Genomic DNA, 18,337 nt, shown 5'->3' with positions numbered 1-18,337 from the left:
CTGGCAGGCTGCTGAGGCATACAATGCCTGCTGAATCTGCACTTCCTGCTGGAGACGTGCGAAGGAGAAGGCAAACTATGAAAGAGCAGAGGAGCCGCTCCCAGCTCCAGTCAAAACTACGTGCAGCACAGGCACAACAAGGCCACTCACTGGTCCAGSGGCCAAACCAGAATTCCCAGCAGCAGCAGTGCTGATTGTACTCAGCCCCAGCACAGCACTTGCTGTGGAGGGATCTAAAAGCCCTTTGGGAAGATCATGAGGCTCCCCCACGTTCCCCCAGCTCCTTTCCAGGCTGGGTAAGGTCACAAAACTGGAGGGCAGCAGTTGGACTGTCCCAGCCCACCCCATGACCCTGCAGGCAGCTCTCACACACAGCCCAGGGTGGTGCTGCCCAGTTTTACACCTTGCTCTTCTGTAAATAACCCAAACCCTGTCAAAAGCAGCAGCAAACACCGAGACACGCTCTGGCCATCCTTAYCCACACACTCACCTGGACAGGGCACCGGAGCTCAGCTCCATGGCTGGATGTTCTCTGTGCAGGCAGACACTCACTGTGTGCTGCGGGGCACAGAGATGGAGCTGCTCTGCATTCCCCAAGATCCAGGTCTGTGTGTGCCCACTCGCAGAAATAACAGGAAGATGTTTCCTGTGTGCGGTCTGAGGGAGCACTGCAGCATCAGCACTTGGGATCAAACCCAGCTTGGACACTGCAATCCACTAAACCCAGCCGGAATGTGCCACAGCAGGCTCCTGAAAGGCTCCACGGGGCCGGGGAAACAGCCAGGGTGCAGTGCTCCCCTAAGGAAACTCTCTCGCTCTGAGCAGGGCCTGCTCATTCATTTCAGGTTCTCMGTAAATTTGATCCAAGTCCCCTATAGCACGGGATTGTGTTATCCTTAGAACCAAAGAGAAYCTATTTTTAATCGATTTTAGGGCTATTAGCAGGAAGAAGTCCAAACCCCCACTGTGGGAAGTTAGTGTTGACTCTGAAAGKGAGAGGTGGTGTTGTGAGTGAAAAGGAAGAAAACATCAGAAGTTTCTAGCAACAGGAGCTGGAGGGTGAGTGCCGTTCAGAGCCCTTCAGGCGGTGTTACCGCTGCTCACCCAGCACCGTCCTGTGCTTTGCAAGCCACGAGACGCCATCCCGTGGCCGTCCAGATCCCCACRAACTCCCCGCAGCCGCTCCGGAGCTCCAGCACAGCCAGGGATGCGCTGCTCGCCGCCGCTGGTGCTCGCTCTGAGTCCYTCCCGCTCGATGTCATTTGTTGCTGATGCAAAGCAAGGCTGGAAAAGCTCTGTYACTCCCCGCAAAAACACCCGCAGAGGTGCAGGCTGTAGGATGTGGCTGTGGCAGGTTGCTGCTGTTTTCAGCTACACCACAACCATTCTCCCTCGGCTTTTGCCTTCTGTTGGCACCAGGGATAACCCCGAGACGCCGCAGGAAAATCATCTCTTTCTCCGCACCGAGTGCGTGCTGCAGCCTCCTGCYGTGCCATCCCTTCCTGCTGGGTGACATCCCTCGGTTATGGGGCTTTATCTACAGTTCTTTGTCCCAAAAGAGAGCTCCTGTGCTCTCCCTCAGTGCCCAGAGCTTCTGGGGCATCCTTATCCCTCTCCCACACCCTTAATTCCCCTTTCACTCCCTCTCTGTCCCCGTGAAGAGTTTTGCCCACGTCTGGGATATTTGACAGAGGCTGACAATCCTGTGCACTAACTTTTCAGCTAAAGACACGAAGCTGAGCTTCCAGCCTTGCTTTGGCTGTCCCACAAACACAGCCACACTCTTTAGGGCTGATGCAAACTCTGTGTGAAGGGGGCAGGGGAGAAGTTGTGCAATCCCACACAAAATCAGCCTCCCTCCATACCCCTCCATACCACCCTACCCATGCTCCTTTCATTGCTCAGCTGCTGGGTTTCAATACAGGAGGGGGGGAAAAAAAAGGGAAAAAGAGAAAAAGAAGTGACCAGCAGCAAAAAGAGTCCTCAAAAGGCAAATGTTTCCTATTAGAGCTCTAGTTCTTTCAGGGCCTTTGATGTTGCTTCTCCCACACAAAGCTGTTTCTTTCACAGTCTGCTCTTGCACACGAACAAGATTTTACACGTACTCTACGTAGCACATCCTCAACTCTTATTCAAAGCACGTTTGTCCCAACTCACTGTATTTTGTAACATTTTTCAAACCAGTACTCATACATTATAGGCACAGAGGAATTTTTATTCTAGTTCCCCCTTTTCACATTTATTTTTCTTCCAAATTCTTGGAGGTTCGGGTCATAAATAGGGAAGTGTTGACCCTTAACCAGGGTTGAGAGAGAGCTGTTAAGTTCATAGCAGTAGCTGAATTTTTCCAAAATTTTAGGGGTTTGTAGAGCTTTTTCAGTGGCTAGACCTAACATTTATATCTAGATTCTGGACTGGTTAACTTCCATTACATTCTTTATTCTACTTGGGCTCACCATTTTTAATATCACCTGCTTCCTACCTGCTGATCACAAACAGTAACTTCTGCATATTGAAAAAATTGCTGAGCACACATTGCATTGCTAAACCATTACAGTTCTCATGACAAATTTAAATTGCAAATTATTTGGGGGAAGAAAAATATTTTTGTTCTAGCACAATAGGGTTTTCGTAATCTGTTATAAACTATCCAAACACAAATAATAGCTGCGTCCTTCTGCCAACTTGCTCAACTTTGGTGCAAGTTCAAAAGCAGTGGCAGAATGCAGGAGGTTTCTTTAGGTAATGCAAGGGTTAAACTACAGCATCTGAAAAAACAACCTCATATCATTGTGTTCAAGTTTCATTTTACTCATGTTGTTAAACAGGACTTACTTCTGCATAAACTATATACAAATGCCTTGCAGAATCAAAACACAATGGATAATTCTTCCAGAAAACATTGCATTATCTGAAAAAATCAAAAATCCCAAACTCTGTAACACCCCAAGATGAGAGACAGGCAAGAATCCACCAGGAATTTTACCACAGCCATTCAGTAAGACAGACAACCTGTAGTAATTAAGAGCAAATAATAATTGTGTTCGTATAAAAGGTAATAAAATTTATGGTCCTATTTTAATAGAAATAAGCTAAGGGAGAACGAGAGTGTTAGAATTCTTGTACAGCATAAGATGATGATTTTTTGGACAGACAGGAAGAGCTTGATGGCCTGGAGTCCCTGCCTGGCCTGTTGAATCACAGGGACTGTTACTGCAAATTCATTCAGACACCGAGAGAGACTTGGCCTGGTTGGTTAGAGATGGACAAAACTTGTGGTCTTCCTACAACAAATTCTTACTTTACAGTAAGATTTTGGAGGTGGAAGCATATTGGGTTTTGTTGCTGTTACTAAAAATATGCTTAAAAGACCTGTGTTTAAAGGAGCCTGGTATCAAACCAGCCAAATTGTTTCACTAAAAATAGGCATTTCTTTGTTCTGTGTTTTCAGGTCTCATTTCTTTTAAACCCCCACAATCTTTTGTGCTCATCCAAGCTAACATGCATTCTTTGTTAATAGCAAGAGCCCACCTCCTCCCCATCTCCAAACTTTATAATGCAAGAACAACAAACCAAATTGTTCCACGTTTAAAAAGAAAACGCTGGCCCTGGCATGATAATCAGAGGCAAGACTCAAACCAAAAGGCTTTAAGATCTAAGAGCAAGTAATAAAAAGCAGCTTGAATGCAAAAAGGGTTTGGATTGAAACAAGAGACTTCCTCCAAGTGTCCAGTCCACTCTAAAGGAATAAAGGGATAGCCTTGAGGTGCAGGGACCCTTTACAGTGGCTTCTGAGCCTTTGCATTTATGGGAAGGGCAGTCCTGTGCTACAGCAGGAAGCAAAACCCAGCTGCCACCCTTAAACCAGCTCTGCAGCATAATTACTCCCTGAGAAAACAAACTTGCCCTAAAACAACATTTATTTCTGATTTTAGCCTGACAACAAAGGTCCTTGTGGGGAGTTAGATAACCAGCCCTTAGGGAAACCCAAACAGCAAATCCCTGCCCTCCCCAAAACCAGCTGGTACTGAGACAATGCTACTACAATTCTAATGGGCAAGCACAGCTCACTCTTTTTGGGGTGGATTAAGCACAAGAGCCCTGGACTTGCACACAAGGAGCCTTTTCCCCTAAGCCTGAAAAGGGCAGGCCACCATGAAGTCTCAGTTGTCTGAAAAATGCATTTTTGCTTTAAAAATTAGCTGGGTAAGATTAATTCAAGGCAAAAACTCTTCATTTATAGTCAGAAGAGCAAGTCACTACTTCCTTCTCACTGGGTCTTCTGGTACCTCCAGTGACCCACCTTACACTGAATTTGCTAAGGATTATTTAACAGGCCTCAAGAGAGACCGAAATACAGAATGATAGGCAAAGTCCCTTTCCATCTACTATGGACAGCTGCCATTCATATAATAGCCTTGGAATACAAGGGGCAGCTTGTACAGCTCCAAAAATATTCCTTGGCCTTTACTCCAAAAAAGCAAATGCAACAGGCCCATGACTTCATGAAATTCTTGAACTCATGTTAATGCAAAGCTTTTTTATTATGAAGTTACCAGGAAAATGATATGCAGATGAAATTCCTTCCAGGAAAAACAAGTTCCCATCTTTGTTGTCACACAATGTATAGCAGGGTCTACAGATAAGAATGTGAATATTTGCAAAAAAAGTTATTTCCCTGGGCCTGTCTCTTGTGTTTGTGCACCAGAACCTGAGCTGCCTGAGCATGCTCAAGTTCACCTCTGCAGACAGCCCCAAATGTGGACCTGCCTGGAGAAACATGCCGAGCTAAAGCCTCAAAATGCTAAAAACATTTTAAATGAAAGTTGTTAAAAGGAGTTCTCCATTTTTATCATGACTTACAAAATGAAAAATAATAAAAAAATCCTGCTTTAGTGTTTTTATGCAGTATAGAGTTCCTTGTGCCTTTCAAGTACGAATTTTCCAAAGAAGTCTGCAGGACTCAGATTTACATCCTCACCCACTGACAGTTTAATTACTTTCATTGTAGGAGAAAGTATTTAATCACATACAGTCAGAAAAACAGCCCCTTAAATACAGGCTTTTGGGCCCATGATCCCCCAATTTGAAATTCAATGAAGGAGAATGAAACATGCACACTGTGATCCATTTCCTGATGCAGAACACTTGATACTATCAAAACATACAGAGTTGCACAGCTGACACACACATTTTTCTAAACCATTGGTAAAACCCTTCCAGCAGTTTAAGCCCATGAAATGAGGATTCAGCGTGCTCTGGGTATGATCTAACGGCAGTGCCASTCAATGAGCCACACAAAGATCATTGCTGCAATGCTGTGCTAATTAACATATTCAAAATAGCCTATTTAAAATGCTGCTTGAATTACACAGGTATTTTAACTTAATTCTCAACTATTACAACATTAAAGGTAACTYATCCCTGTGATTCTCAGCAATAGATATGCACTAATGATCCCTTCTAAAAAGAAGGAAATGGAGGAAAAGACAGGAATTCTGACACTCATCATAGCAATTCAGCAGAAAAAAAGTCTGGTGAAGTCATAAAAACCAGTTGTTAAAAGTCAGTTGTTASACATTAAAGCTGACCACCAGCACCAGTTGGCCTTCCTTCCCAACTGGTATCTAATTCCCCAGACACAAATCCAGAAATGCAACTTTTACTCAGTTTTAGTCAGAGTGTGCTACACTGTCAAACAATCCTCTAAGCAGTGGCAAATCAAATGCAGGAGAGTGCAATTATCAATGATCAGCACATTAGAAAACTTTGTTTCAAAATGAACAAGTTGTGTTAGGAGTGGCAAAGAGAACCTGGGCCTGCCTTGGGCCTACTACACAGTGACACCATTCGTTCTGAAACACCAGACACAGCGAGTGTGTGCATTACATATATATTTTATAAAAGAGAAGTGTCTTTTACAAGACATTCTAAGAGTGGGGAATAGCCAGAACACTACAAAAGACTGCTGTAACAAGAGTGACTATTTGTGCGCTYGCTTTATGCAGCTTACATTCGAATGTTTACAGAGGCCAGCACTCAGGTAAGACTCTCCACTAACAAACARATCTGGAATACATCAATTGTACAGGTAAATCAGCCAAAATTAAGCAATAGCTATGCTCTTCTCAGGTTTAAGAAAGCATGCAACAGGTGTCCCCCTCCTGCCACCCCGCATTCAGATTTCTAAATCACAGTACCAGTAAAAGCAAGGCAGAAGTAAACTGGGGCACAAGTAACAGGGTTGGATTTTATCACAGACTCTTTATCAATATTTTGCAAATGGAAAAGCAGCCCTCTTTAAGCACCAAGAAGGCAGAGAAGATACAGGCATGAATAAAAAAATAATTAAGCGASTTAAGACATCAAAAATTCAAGAAATAGCACTGTGCATATACAAACAAAATTAACATTCAATACTGTAGAGCTCATTTAAAAATGGCACCAATGGACAATATTTTACAATATGCACATTTATTTGAAGTGGGGAACTAATGCTGCACAGGTGGAAATGGTAATACAAATAACAGTGCCATTGTTGGCCCATTCTGGTACTTCTTACAATTTAATGGGAACACCTTTAAAAATAATCTGGTATGTACACGTCTTCTGGATACCCAACGGCTTCTGCGGAACAGAAAAAACTATGGTTCTCCCTCTCCCCTTTTAGCCAGACAGTATTGCCAGAGATTGTGCTCACATCTAAAGCACATAATCTTACTTTAAATTCAGTGCTATTTTCTTTCAGAAAAATCACAAGTTGTACTTTTAGGTAACAAAAGCATTTATGTTACAAACATTCAAAAATGGAAGCTTATGATTCTGGCAGACAATGTTGCGTATTAAATACAAACCAGCCAGCAATTACTGAACATAAAAAACTTATTCAATCATAAAAAAATACTATAATTCATCACCACAGACTTTTTACAGAGTTATAAATAATAAATAGCATAACACAGTAGATTACAAACGGATTTATTTTGCCCCGTTATAGTCTTTAAAAAGTAAAATATCTGTTCCTACCTCAGACTGACCAAGGTACTGTATCAAGACTACTCATAGTTTAGAGAACTCCTTCACCAAGCAATTTGCAGAGCTCATATCCAATCCAAAGCCTTTCCTTAGGAATTGAATGTTTGCTGTTTGCTCTGCTCGTGACCAACAAAGGGACAAACTCTGTCCAGAGCAGCTGCAAAGGGCATCACCTTGGCTGCCCCTCGGAGCTGGGGCTGCCCCAGCCCCTCCACACCTCGGAAAGGAACACTAAAGGAAGCAGCACTGCCGACAGACTTGGGTAAGCACTCTATAAACAAGCTGTACACAAAGGACTTTCCCCACCCACCCCTCTGGTTTACATTCCATAATTTTGTAACAATGTCCCCTAAGGCACAAAAATACTTATGACCTCAATGCCACAGGAGACATCGATGGTGCCATACATGATTCTTCTACACAGTAGTTTAATTAATTTAGTTATCTGCACTGTATGTCTTCGATCGAGGCGTGGATTAATTTTTCCTGGCCAAATCTTGCTGARTAATGACCTTATTTCATACAATCTRTAGGACAAATGTTCTGGGGAGAGAACTATGCRGCTATTTTAATCATGTTTGTAGAGTATTATTTCTTCACTGATGACAAAAGTGACAGTCATTAGTTATTTTGCTGTGGGGTTTTTAGTTTAATATAATAGAGTGAGATTTCCACACCCAACGTGGTCTTCTGTAAATGAATTCATAAAAATGACTAGCAGCACTAAGAAAATAATTTTTTTTTCTCCCTTCCATAAAGGAATTTGAGGCTAGTGACTGAAAAAAAAGAAAGCAAGAATAATTTTACTCAATAGTAGAAGTGCCAGAGAATAAATTAGTATTTTCAAATCCTTCTGAACCAAGTTATCTTCCTAGACATAGTGACCATGATAACAATAGAAGTACATTCCTAAAAATTGCAACACTAATAGGTAGATACCTATTCCTGGAATCAAAAAGTGTATGCAAGTTCCTGAAAGCAGAAGTTAGTATAATATCAGCAGACATCTTGTTTAAAAAATAAATTCGCAAAACCAGACATTAATATGGTCTACAATGTCCATTAAATGGATAAATTAAAAAAAAAAAATCACTGGAAAGTAGCCAAGGATTACAGTAACAACAATTTTTCCTTTTAATAAACCTCATATGAATGGTTCAAGGATCAGAGTTCGTTTCTCTGTACGAGTCTACAGGAAGGGGACAGCACAGCCAGACACTGACTCAGGACTTGTGAAGTCACTTGGGTGAGAAGTCATCCATCAGTATGAACGAGGAGCAGGAGTTGGAGCACGCCACTGGAGACTCCGTGGTTATGCTGCCTTTAGTCAGGGAATCAGAGGAAGAGCCAACACTGCTGCTACTCCCGTCGAGAATATCCGAGGACAGGCTGGGGAAAGGGAAAAAGGTTCTTTAGTGCAGGGCACGAGGCTCTGGACAAAGCTGATGTGCTTTCCCCTTGCAGAGGATTTGTAGGAGACCTATACTACYACTCAGTCTTTTCTGGAAGACTGGCAGCCCTGAAAACTCCTTGTTTTCTGTAGCATGTTATAGATATTCATGCTCCTCATGGGAATGAGGAGCAGAATTATTGGGTTTTTTTAACATGCAGAACAAATGATGAAATTGGTTTTAATCAGATGTAGAAAGGCGGTGACAACTAATACATATAAAACCTTAAAAGCTTATAGGAAAGGAAAAATAATAARTTAATCAGCAATGTAGCAAAGATGTCATTATTTAGCTAGTGTGCTCTTTAACTTTGCACTACTTCAAGCAAGACTGAGACCTGTTTTTCCCTTATAAGCATGGAATTCCTGTGTTTAGATTTTGAAGTCTCGATACAAGATCCCAGAGGCCACATAAATGGATGCTTTTGCAATTTAGGAGGMAGCAACATGGAAAAAAAATCTAGGCAGTTTCAATCTGTAAGTAAACTAAAATTAYAGTAATAACAGTTGATATTTTTAAATACTTAGTATCTGACTCAACTCAAAAAAAGAAGAACTTGCCTCTTTATGATTGTAATAAAGAAAGATGACTTAACTCTAAAAATCATGAACACAGGGACAAGAACAATTAAGTACCTACACACATTTTCTAAGTATTTAGAGAAGTGCCACAGACACTATATGACCACTGTCTACAACATACTTGCAACGATGAAGCAAAGTAACTTTGCTTATGAATCTACAGGGATTTGTAACAATTACATTCACTGTAAAAGCTTTGACACACAAAATCTAGGCTAGCCTGTTCAGGAAGAACTGATMGAAGGAGCAGGATCATTGTCACAGGACACTACCACAGGATASTTCCCTAACTAATGTACATCCTCAAACTCCACAACAAGTATTTTTTTCCTGGAAAAAAAAAAGAACTAGAAAGCTTGTGATAAATGTAYATTCCCTGTTTCAGCATTTCAGGGCATATGAAATATTTTACCATGAACTGAGATCTGTCAGATGTGTAACATCTGGAGAAAGCATGTTGGTTGTTCCTTGGAAAAGTCTCTTTGGCTGACTTTCAGTTTCCATTTCACCTAAGGAAAACAGTGCAAATAATCAAACTCACTTGAGTCTCTGGAACATCCATTTAATATTTATCTGCTGTAAGAGAGARGTTTGACCCACAACACTCCAAGGTTGTAACATAAATTCTCTAATTCAGCCAACCAAGCACCTTAATTTGATGATGGCTTTTGTTAAAACATCCAGTCCATCCTTAGTTAAAGCTTAAGCAGGATCTGAGGGGCTACAATGATTTCAAAGACAAAACTTGCTACTTGTACTACAATCAGACACAATAACCTAAAGCAAATTAATTATCATGACTTATGTCAAGTGTTTAWTTAAAATTAAGTCAAAATATGAAGATTAGAATTGTAGTGATTCTGAAAATAAGAATGCCAGCTGAGTTCAGCTTCAGCCTACCATGTAAAACAAATTCTGATGCATGGGTACAGGAAATCTAAATGGAATAAATCTGTCATGTGGAAGCATTTCCACTTACTCATCACGGATCACACTGTCTTTGTACCTGTAACCATCTACAGGCATGAAAAGATTAAATATGATGGGAAGAATTCATGTAACCAGTTTAGTGTAATCTGCCCTGAGAATGAGCTGGCTCATTAATAGCTGCTCTACAACAGACATTTGGAAATATCACGAACTTGCAAATAAAAAGAAGAAAACCCTCTCAGCTACAGCATATTTTTATTTTTAGTTGGGGGGGAAAAACGCATGAAATGGTAATAATTTTTCTGCCTTTTACCTAGACTTTGCAGTAGTTGTAGAGTCAGTTCAAAAACCTGACAGAGGTTAAACATTATAGCAAACAGTCTATACATTCTGCAACAGAATCATACTGCCACATTTTTAAAAGACTGATAACCCCCTCAAATTTTAATTTCCTTAAGCCCATAGGGGTACATTTCTGCCTTAAGGTAAGGAATAATTGCTTCTAGCAAGCACAATGGGCAAAAACACATTTATGAATGTAGAAAATGAACAAAACACCAACTTAGGTAACACTTTTGCCCCTCAAATTTCACAGAAACAAATCTGCACTGGTGCAACACATTGCACAGCCGACCAGCATTAATYCCCTATTTCAGTGAAAAGCTCTTCAGTTCATGGCTTTCTTTCTCCTGCTATAAATCTACTGCTAAAATTCAGAAAAAAACAGGACCATGTTTTTATCTTAGGAAAAGAGCACATGGATTTGGTGAGGAAAGGCCTGYCTCTACCTGCACTGCTTTTACAATCTGTGTAAAACACATGTATAAATACTTATTCTTTATTGATCATTGAGTTTAATAAACTGTCATTCAATYTTAATGCCTCTAAAATTCATAGAAAGTAACAGCCAAGATAGAACTGAAATCTATGACATAACTCATCTCTCCTCTGTCAAATCAGTATCAGTTCTTTATTTGATAGGACAAGCAGTACTAAAAAAAAGAAGCCAAACAACAAATAGTAACTGTTCTCAAAGCCTAAATATAAGTCTTGTACAATTAAATGACATGGTTTTGGTGCAGTTAAGAATGCCTAAGTTTAAAAAAAAGCAGCTTAAAAGAAATGGACATGCACAGCTAAAGGCACACTTGTAAATATCTCATTCTTACATTTCTACTACGGAGATTTGCTCTGGGATGTTATTTGAAAATCTCTAACATGGAACACTTCCAGAAAAGAATGCATTTCCCTCCCTTCAGGAGGAAAGGGCATTGATCTATTCCATTTCTCTAAACACTCACCTTCTGAACTTTCAGAGTGAAAACAAACATTCAGTACTAAGTTTAGAATATACTGCATGATAAGCAACATTCCTAAGATGATCTGAAGGGTGTGCACTGCTCAGTGGTACTTGTAGGAATGTTATGAATATTTGTAAGCCCTGACATTTAATTTGATGTATAATAATGCTTGCCTCCTTCAAGCAGTAGCTGTTTTTAAAGTTTCTCATTCCTGTGTTTTAGACTAGCTACTTTACACTGTATTTTTCAGTTATGCCTGGCAAATTCCAGTTCACTGCGGATACAAGCGCATTATATTTACAGAATAAGAAAAAAATGTATCCAGCTAGAAAACTACATCCATATTAAAACATCTGGTAAGATAAATACACACACCTTTTCTTTTAATGGGGCCAAGAACACTGGGCCTGATACAGTTGATAGGACTTTGACTCCTCCTGCTGAAGAGAGAATACTGAGTCAGGCCTGTAAAAGTTCCAAGTCACATCAAATCCACACAACCATAGCATATGAAGCATTCTTCAAAACTATTCCTGCACAACTAGAATTCTTATGGAATCTAAATATATAGATAACAAATTAGTGCTGCCTCTTAGCACAGATTATCTGCCACACGAAGTTGTAGTAAATTTTCTAAGGTTTCCTCCTTCCCTTAGTGAATCACATCCTCATTTCAAGCCATTTCCAAATGTTGTGGTGTATTTATATAAAACTGATCTGCTGACCAAGTTAATTTGAAATACTGGGGAACTTCCCCTCAAGTCACCAAGTCTAGTTCAAAGTTGACACAGGCTCTTTAAGAGCATCTACATAAAATTACCATTGGTAACAGATGAACTTTCATAGCATTTTTATGTGGCAGTGCTTTGGCTGTTGTAAAACTGAAGTCTCTTTTAATGCTTTAACATCAACTTTAATTAATCTTCAGCTTAAATTCCAATGCTAGCACAACAGATACCTATTACTTACTTGCAGAATCGCCTTGTTGGACTRGGAATAGGGCTTGGAGGTAATCCATTACTGCTCACAAACATTTGCAATGATGGTGAAAAGCATTGCTGTGGGAAGGAAGTTCGAATTAAGACACTTCAAAATTTCTTTTAAAATACTCAGCTGTTACATGCCACTCTCCAAACAAAACATCTCCTCTTCTACTCCCTTCTTATACTTAAAGAAAAGTTAGCGACTGATTAGGCAGATTATCAAGTGTAATCTCAGAACTATTAGATTTAAATTACAAAAACATACTGGCTCAATCAATTCTGCTCAGATTAAGCTAAAACTGAAACCCACAAGTAATGTAAAATTGAAATAAGACACTGTTCTCTAAATAAGACAATTGTTTCTGTTCTTTGTTACATTTTGAAACAGCAGTAGAGTRCTYRGGACTTAATTCTTTCAAGGGGCTTSTTAAACAAACAGGTTGAGTTTACTCAAAATACATCATAAAACTGACAATATTCCAAAGAACAGGACATTTAGCTCTATAATTCTGAAGCTAATTTGAGCTTAGCCCATGAATGCTCCTAAAACACAAAAATCTTTCTGTCAAGTTATCTATGGCTGCTTTACAGTCAGGATGCCAAAGGTACAGGACCAGCTGCCAGCACCAGTGTTCTCCCAGGAACACATTTACCCTGCACTCATATGTGGCTGCTCCATGCACCAATCTGGTCGGAGCAGGCAGTGAAATGCTGGCAGTGCAAAAGCAGAATCACACAAGAGGGTGAGAACAAGGTCAAGCAGCCCATCTTTAAACCCAGATGACAGTTTCCTCATYGGAAAAGTAGTTTATCTGAGATCCACCTCTTCCTCTGGCATCTGCCACCAGTTTTCAGTACAAGTTCAGCGCACCCAAGTTCTCGTTGGCATTAATGCCTTATTTTCCAAAACTGATGGAAACATTCTCATCTCCTGCCACACAGATTTGCAGTCCAATTTTGGTGTCTCTTCCCCAGCAACCCCTCACTTCTGCACATGAAGATCCTGTCCATGACTAGTTTCACGACCCCTTGCAGCTTCCCTAGAACCAGAACCTCAACCCAGACAAACATTGCACAAATAGCAGTAACTGAAAACACCCAGTGTTTTACTGTTTAAAGTCTGCAGACTCCTAGATGGCAATCATCTGATTCTCAGAAACCAATCTAATGTGGATTTGGGGTTTTTGGTGCTTGTTTAGCTGTGTTGTTTAGGTTTTTTTAAACTATGGAACAATTTGTGAAGCTACATGTCTTGACAGCTCAGCTTGGTCTGGAATTCTGAMATATTGCCTCAGTTTGGTATTTCACTTATCATACCTTTCCTATTCCTCTTGTAGGAGAAGGAGCAGGCGAAACTGGAATGAAGTCTATTCTCTTTGGGGAAAAAGATTTCTCAGACTTGTCCAAGTCATTGTCGCTCTGTGAATACAAGGTTTCAGACTGAACACAGGCACAGGACATTACCCTGAAATCCAAGGCACAACCTTCTAATGGAAAGTCATTGGGTCAAATRCACAAAGTAGCTAAAGCAGATGAGCTTAAATTCTTCTTAAAGTATTTTCACAGTTAATTCCTCTCTTTCCCTTAAATTTGTCAGTTGAGTGTAAAAGTAGAATTAAATAAGAAACATCTATAAAAAGATTACCAGGCTCAAGCTTTCCTCCCATGACTGGCTTATCTGCATTGCTGTCTGCACTTCCCTAGAATACAAAAAACCCCATCAGTAGCTACAAAGAGGATAACTCTGGCTATTTTATCACCTTCTTTCAATAACACTCACCTTTCATGTGCTGCTTCTCTGTTCATTAAATCCACTCCTTCCTCCTGCAGGAGATAAATGTCTTAAGTTTTCCCACAACATTTGATTCATCACAGATACTTAAAGTAACACTCCTGATTCCATTATTTGCCATCAGAATTGAAATATGGACAGCAGAACCACTACAGAAAGACAGGGCAGCCACCAGTCCAGCTCACTGCTTCTCTTACATGAAACACTTCAAAAAYGCAAGCTTAAACATAACAATAAGTYTTGCAAGGCCACTTCCTTGTTGAAATTAAATCTTGAAAAAAAAAATCAAWTTTCTTTGAACTTGAAAAACTAAATAGGAAACTCCCACTATACTTCACTGTACAGCAAGAATCTCAATATTATATATTAYTTTTCATTCTGATACTGAATGCACAGATAACTCCACTTACCCTTCTGATCTGATGAAGTCGGCTGCTGGGAATACGAATAGGAGATGATGACAAGAACTGCAAAAAAAAGTGACAGCCACAATGATTAAATCACACATCACTGCTCGCATATATACTATTTACCATCAATGACATTCTTGCAGAGTTCAAAATGAGCTGCACAACTACAGGCTGATGACTCAAACTGTGTTGCAAAAAAAGCAAACACTGACCTTCAAGAGTAAAGACTTGTTTTACCACTTACAAATTCCTTGTATCACTCAGCAAGTGGCACGGATCTGACTTGCAGGCAGATACTGCTCAACATCTCAAGTACACACATAGCTATAGATGCCATTTAGACAAGTGAGATTCTACAAATGAAACTGTGACTGTTACACAATTCCCCACTGCCCAGGATATGACAAACTCCTGTAGTACCTCACTCAACCAGCTGGCTGTAAAGCAGAAACCTCAGTGCTTCAGTCCTAAAACTTTGCTTCTGCAATTTTTCAACTATATGCAACTCTAGGCATCTCATTCCTCTGGAGCTCTGACTAATATCAAATATAAAAGGGCCAACAGTTCCCACTCAGGATGGCTGTGTGTCACACCTCCTGACCCGAGTTCCAAAATTCTGGAATCTTAAGAAATCTCACAACACAAGACTTTGAATTAAAATTCCCTGTCATCCTTCCTGAACAGAAGACACAGAGGAAACTATTTCAGAACTTTAGGTTTTTGAGAAAAGCAATATTTAATATTCACTACCCTCAAGAGAGGACAGAAAAATTTCAGCAGAAGGAGCGTATAAATCCCTCACCTGTCAAGGAGAGGATGGAAAAAAAGAAATGTAGCATTTCTGAAAAGTTAAACCACAGCAGTACTGTATACTACCAGACTTTAACAGAGGACAACAAATAAATTCCTCTTCTTTCAGGGACTTTCTGAGGTGTAGTGTYCTGCCTTTGCAAAAAAAGGACACTATGTCAAACAGGTCAACAAAGAACTGTGACTCCCTCATCCATTTTGACAACAAATTAAAACAGCCTTTCAAGACTTTTAATTGTGACAGCATTTTACTCTTCGAACAGAGAGTCAGGCTCAATCAACTTTAAAACTGTACTTAATACAGGAGTCACACATAACTTCAACTACTCTTGTCTTCTTGGAGACACAGTCAACACACCAGTATTGTTTCATTGCAGGTTGCAGTTAAGAGGCAAAAAAATGCTTATTCTGCAGCTTGGAAACTTGCTAGGATCCTTAGTGCAAATACAAATCAAGTTTAACTTCATTTCTCTACTCCAATTATTYCCTATTGTGTGTAAACATGACATGCTTTACATTCCTCACCATTCCATGACGGCTCATAACTGTTGTGCTGTTCCTGCGAGTCCGCAACACATAAGGCTGAAACACCTGGGAGTTGTCACTGCAGGGAGAGAAAAAGTTTTGTGAACATCTTTTTCGGGTGCGCTTTGCTTAAAGCTCCGCAGTGCTGTGACATGCGCCGCAGACTCCAGAGTGCTAAAACCACATTTCTTTGGAATAGAAACACCGCTGTCGCTGTGAAGCCGCGGCGAGCACCTTCCCTGAGCCAAAGAGGGACAAGGGGGCACGGGCGGCCCCGCGCKCCGAGGGACAAGGGACACGTTCCAGAGGCCGCTCAGGGAGCACCGGGCCTGCCCAAGGCCCGCGGCGGGACCGGCGGACGGCGGCGACCCCGGGGYTCGATCAGCCGAGCCCCCCGGGCCCCTCACCTGAGCCCGTGGATGAGCGGGGCGCTGTTCGACCGCCTCAGGCCGCCGCCGTCGCCCGGGGCCGCGGCGCTCCCCGGCGGCAGCTCCAGGTCCAGCTCCATCTTCTCCTGAGCCATCGCGGCGGCGGCTCCGGCTCCTCCCGCTCCGCCCATTCACGGCCTCAGGCCGCCGCTGCCCCGGCCCTGCCGAGCCCGCTGGCGGGGGGGCGGCCGCAGCAGCGCCGCATCCCGGGGGCGGCCCGGGGGCGGCCAATTCCTCCAGCAGCTGTTGCCGGTGCCGGTGGCGCTGCCCGCGGTGGCGGAGGGAGCGCTCCCGCYGCTCCCGGCGCTTCCCTCGGTGCCGACCGCGCTCCGCGCCCGCCGCCACCGCGCACTGCGCATGCGCGGGAATCCGGGCGCAGGCAGCACCGCCCGCTTCCCAAGGCGCATGCGCRATGGCTCCGCACCCCGGCACTGCTTCGGGCGCCGCCGGGCTCCCGACAGCCACCGGGGGCAGCGTGCGCGCTGATTGGCTGCGAGCGGAGCGTGTGTGTGTTCGAAACGCCGCAACGGTCGCTAGGACGCGCGCGGCGCGGGGGCGTGGCCGTGGCCTGGAGCASGATGCGGGTTCGAGTCCCACCCCGGCCCAAACCCTGCGCGTCCCCAGCCGGGCACGTCCCGGCCCCCTCTTCATGGGAAAAAGGCTTTGCAATCTTCTTCAAGCCTAGGTCCTCTCCGACCTAAGTCCCGCAGCCTTGCCCAGTGTTGTGTTCTCCCCACCCTTCCTTTACTGCTGAAGCACATACCGGGGCTTTGATTGCAATGAGAGTCTGTACAGCTTTCAGAAATCTGGCATAAAATTCCTTACGAGACATGTGATCCTAGTTCTTGGCTGTATTCAGATTTGGGACTGACCTTGGAAATTCCATTCTGAGTGACCAAAGCACCACAGTTTGTGCTTACTTTTATTTTGCAGTATTTTTCCACAATAACAACAACAATATATACATTTGTCTCTTACATGCAGGGGGCTTCASGGTCTTTCCCAGCAYCAAATGTAAAAAGGTCTTCATTTTSTCCTGGGATACAACAGAGGGCTTTTGCCAGAGAGTAGATGTTGAAAGAGTTAACATAGGAAAGTTAAGATTTTTCAATATTTCAGCTACCTTAATTGGGAACATGGCTAGATGAATTTAAAACAGCTGTTCTCTTTAAAACASCTGAAGGTAGATGCTTCTAGATAACCCAGTAGAACTCTTGTTTCTGTAGCTTAATATTTATTATGGTACCTCCTTGCATTTTTTGTTAATCAAGACTGACTTGAGCATATTCCAATTTTCTACCTTCGGGGACTCTCGGTCTCATCAACTGATGATTCTTACATTTTTTTCATTGAACTGATACTATTAATGAAGARCATGCTGAGATGCACAAAGATGCACAGAGATGAGTTAAAAGATAAGTTTAAAATATTTAATATTTTCAGGATTTTTTTGATATGTATTTATATTGAAAAACCCAGAGAAAAAAATCTTTGTCTTGTATTACTGCAGAGGAAACACCTTTCACTGTCCTGTGACCCTGCTTATACTATGGCCTATCACAGCCATAATGACTCCCTTCTCTGAGATGATTCACAGTTGTCATCTCCTGCAAAGACTGAGAACATAAATATCCACATATTTTGCTTAATTTCAAATAATTATGACCAATCTGATTCACTGTAAGATTAGGATCTGCAGCTGTGAAAGATGCAGATATACTGTTTATAACCTTTAACAGTCACATTCTCCAAAAGCTAAACCACACTTTCACAGAACCTGCACAATTCTCCTTGTCTGGTGCTTCAGCACAAGCATCTCACAGCTTGGGATAGCTTCCATGCCTTCATTTTCCATGGCTAAAATTGCCTAAAAGGCAATTCAGGTGACAGTAGTGACAGTACCTAGCAAAACTTGTAGCCCTGAATGGAAATCTACTCACAAATATACTGGTTTTCTTAATACAAAACCCACCTGCAGGATCTGACTACAGYACCAAACTATGTGGATTTTGCTTTTTATTTTTATTGTGGAGTTATTCTATTATGTCCTTGCCACTAAGGGCAGCAAACAGCTTCAAATGCCATGTTCCA

At 41.9% G+C, this 18,337-nt stretch overlaps 1 protein-coding gene and 1 non-coding gene across 3 annotated transcripts; both read right to left on the bottom strand.

Moving 5' to 3' along the window:
- Nucleotides 1–4,848: 4,848 nt before the first annotated feature.
- On the bottom strand, nucleotides 4,849–16,599 carry LOC130580442 (PABIR family member 2-like). 2 transcript variants are annotated; one of them, XM_057377942.1, is made up of 10 exons: nucleotides 16,226–16,599; nucleotides 15,819–15,897; nucleotides 14,484–14,540; nucleotides 14,062–14,105; nucleotides 13,927–13,981; nucleotides 13,599–13,700; nucleotides 12,268–12,356; nucleotides 11,674–11,735; nucleotides 9,480–9,576; nucleotides 4,849–8,424 (listed from the first exon to the last, which is right to left on the bottom strand). In XM_057377942.1, the coding sequence occupies exons 1-10, from the start codon at nucleotides 16,375–16,377 to the stop codon at nucleotides 8,274–8,276; spliced, it is 888 nt and encodes a 295-aa protein (XP_057233925.1). In that variant the 5' UTR covers nucleotides 16,378–16,599; the 3' UTR covers nucleotides 4,849–8,273. The 2 variants fall into 2 exon arrangements, with proteins under 2 accessions (XP_057233925.1, XP_057233924.1); XM_057377941.1 differs by having other exon boundaries at nucleotides 4,850–8,424; nucleotides 11,674–11,738; nucleotides 16,226–16,597.
- On the bottom strand, nucleotides 8,503–8,646 carry LOC130580460 (small nucleolar RNA U109). The gene has a single exon (XR_008966112.1). It is a non-coding gene; the product is annotated as a small nucleolar RNA U109 (small nucleolar RNA).
- Nucleotides 16,600–18,337: the final 1,738 nt, after the last annotated feature.

This window comes from Malurus melanocephalus, unplaced genomic scaffold, assembly GCF_030028575.1.
Source record: "Malurus melanocephalus ecotype Western Australia unplaced genomic scaffold, MMel_1.1 scaffold_335, whole genome shotgun sequence".
NCBI lineage: Eukaryota > Metazoa > Chordata > Aves > Passeriformes > Maluridae > Malurus > Malurus melanocephalus.
Note: the sequence above shows the minus strand (reverse complement) of the source record. Positions and strands in the feature narration are given on the sequence as shown.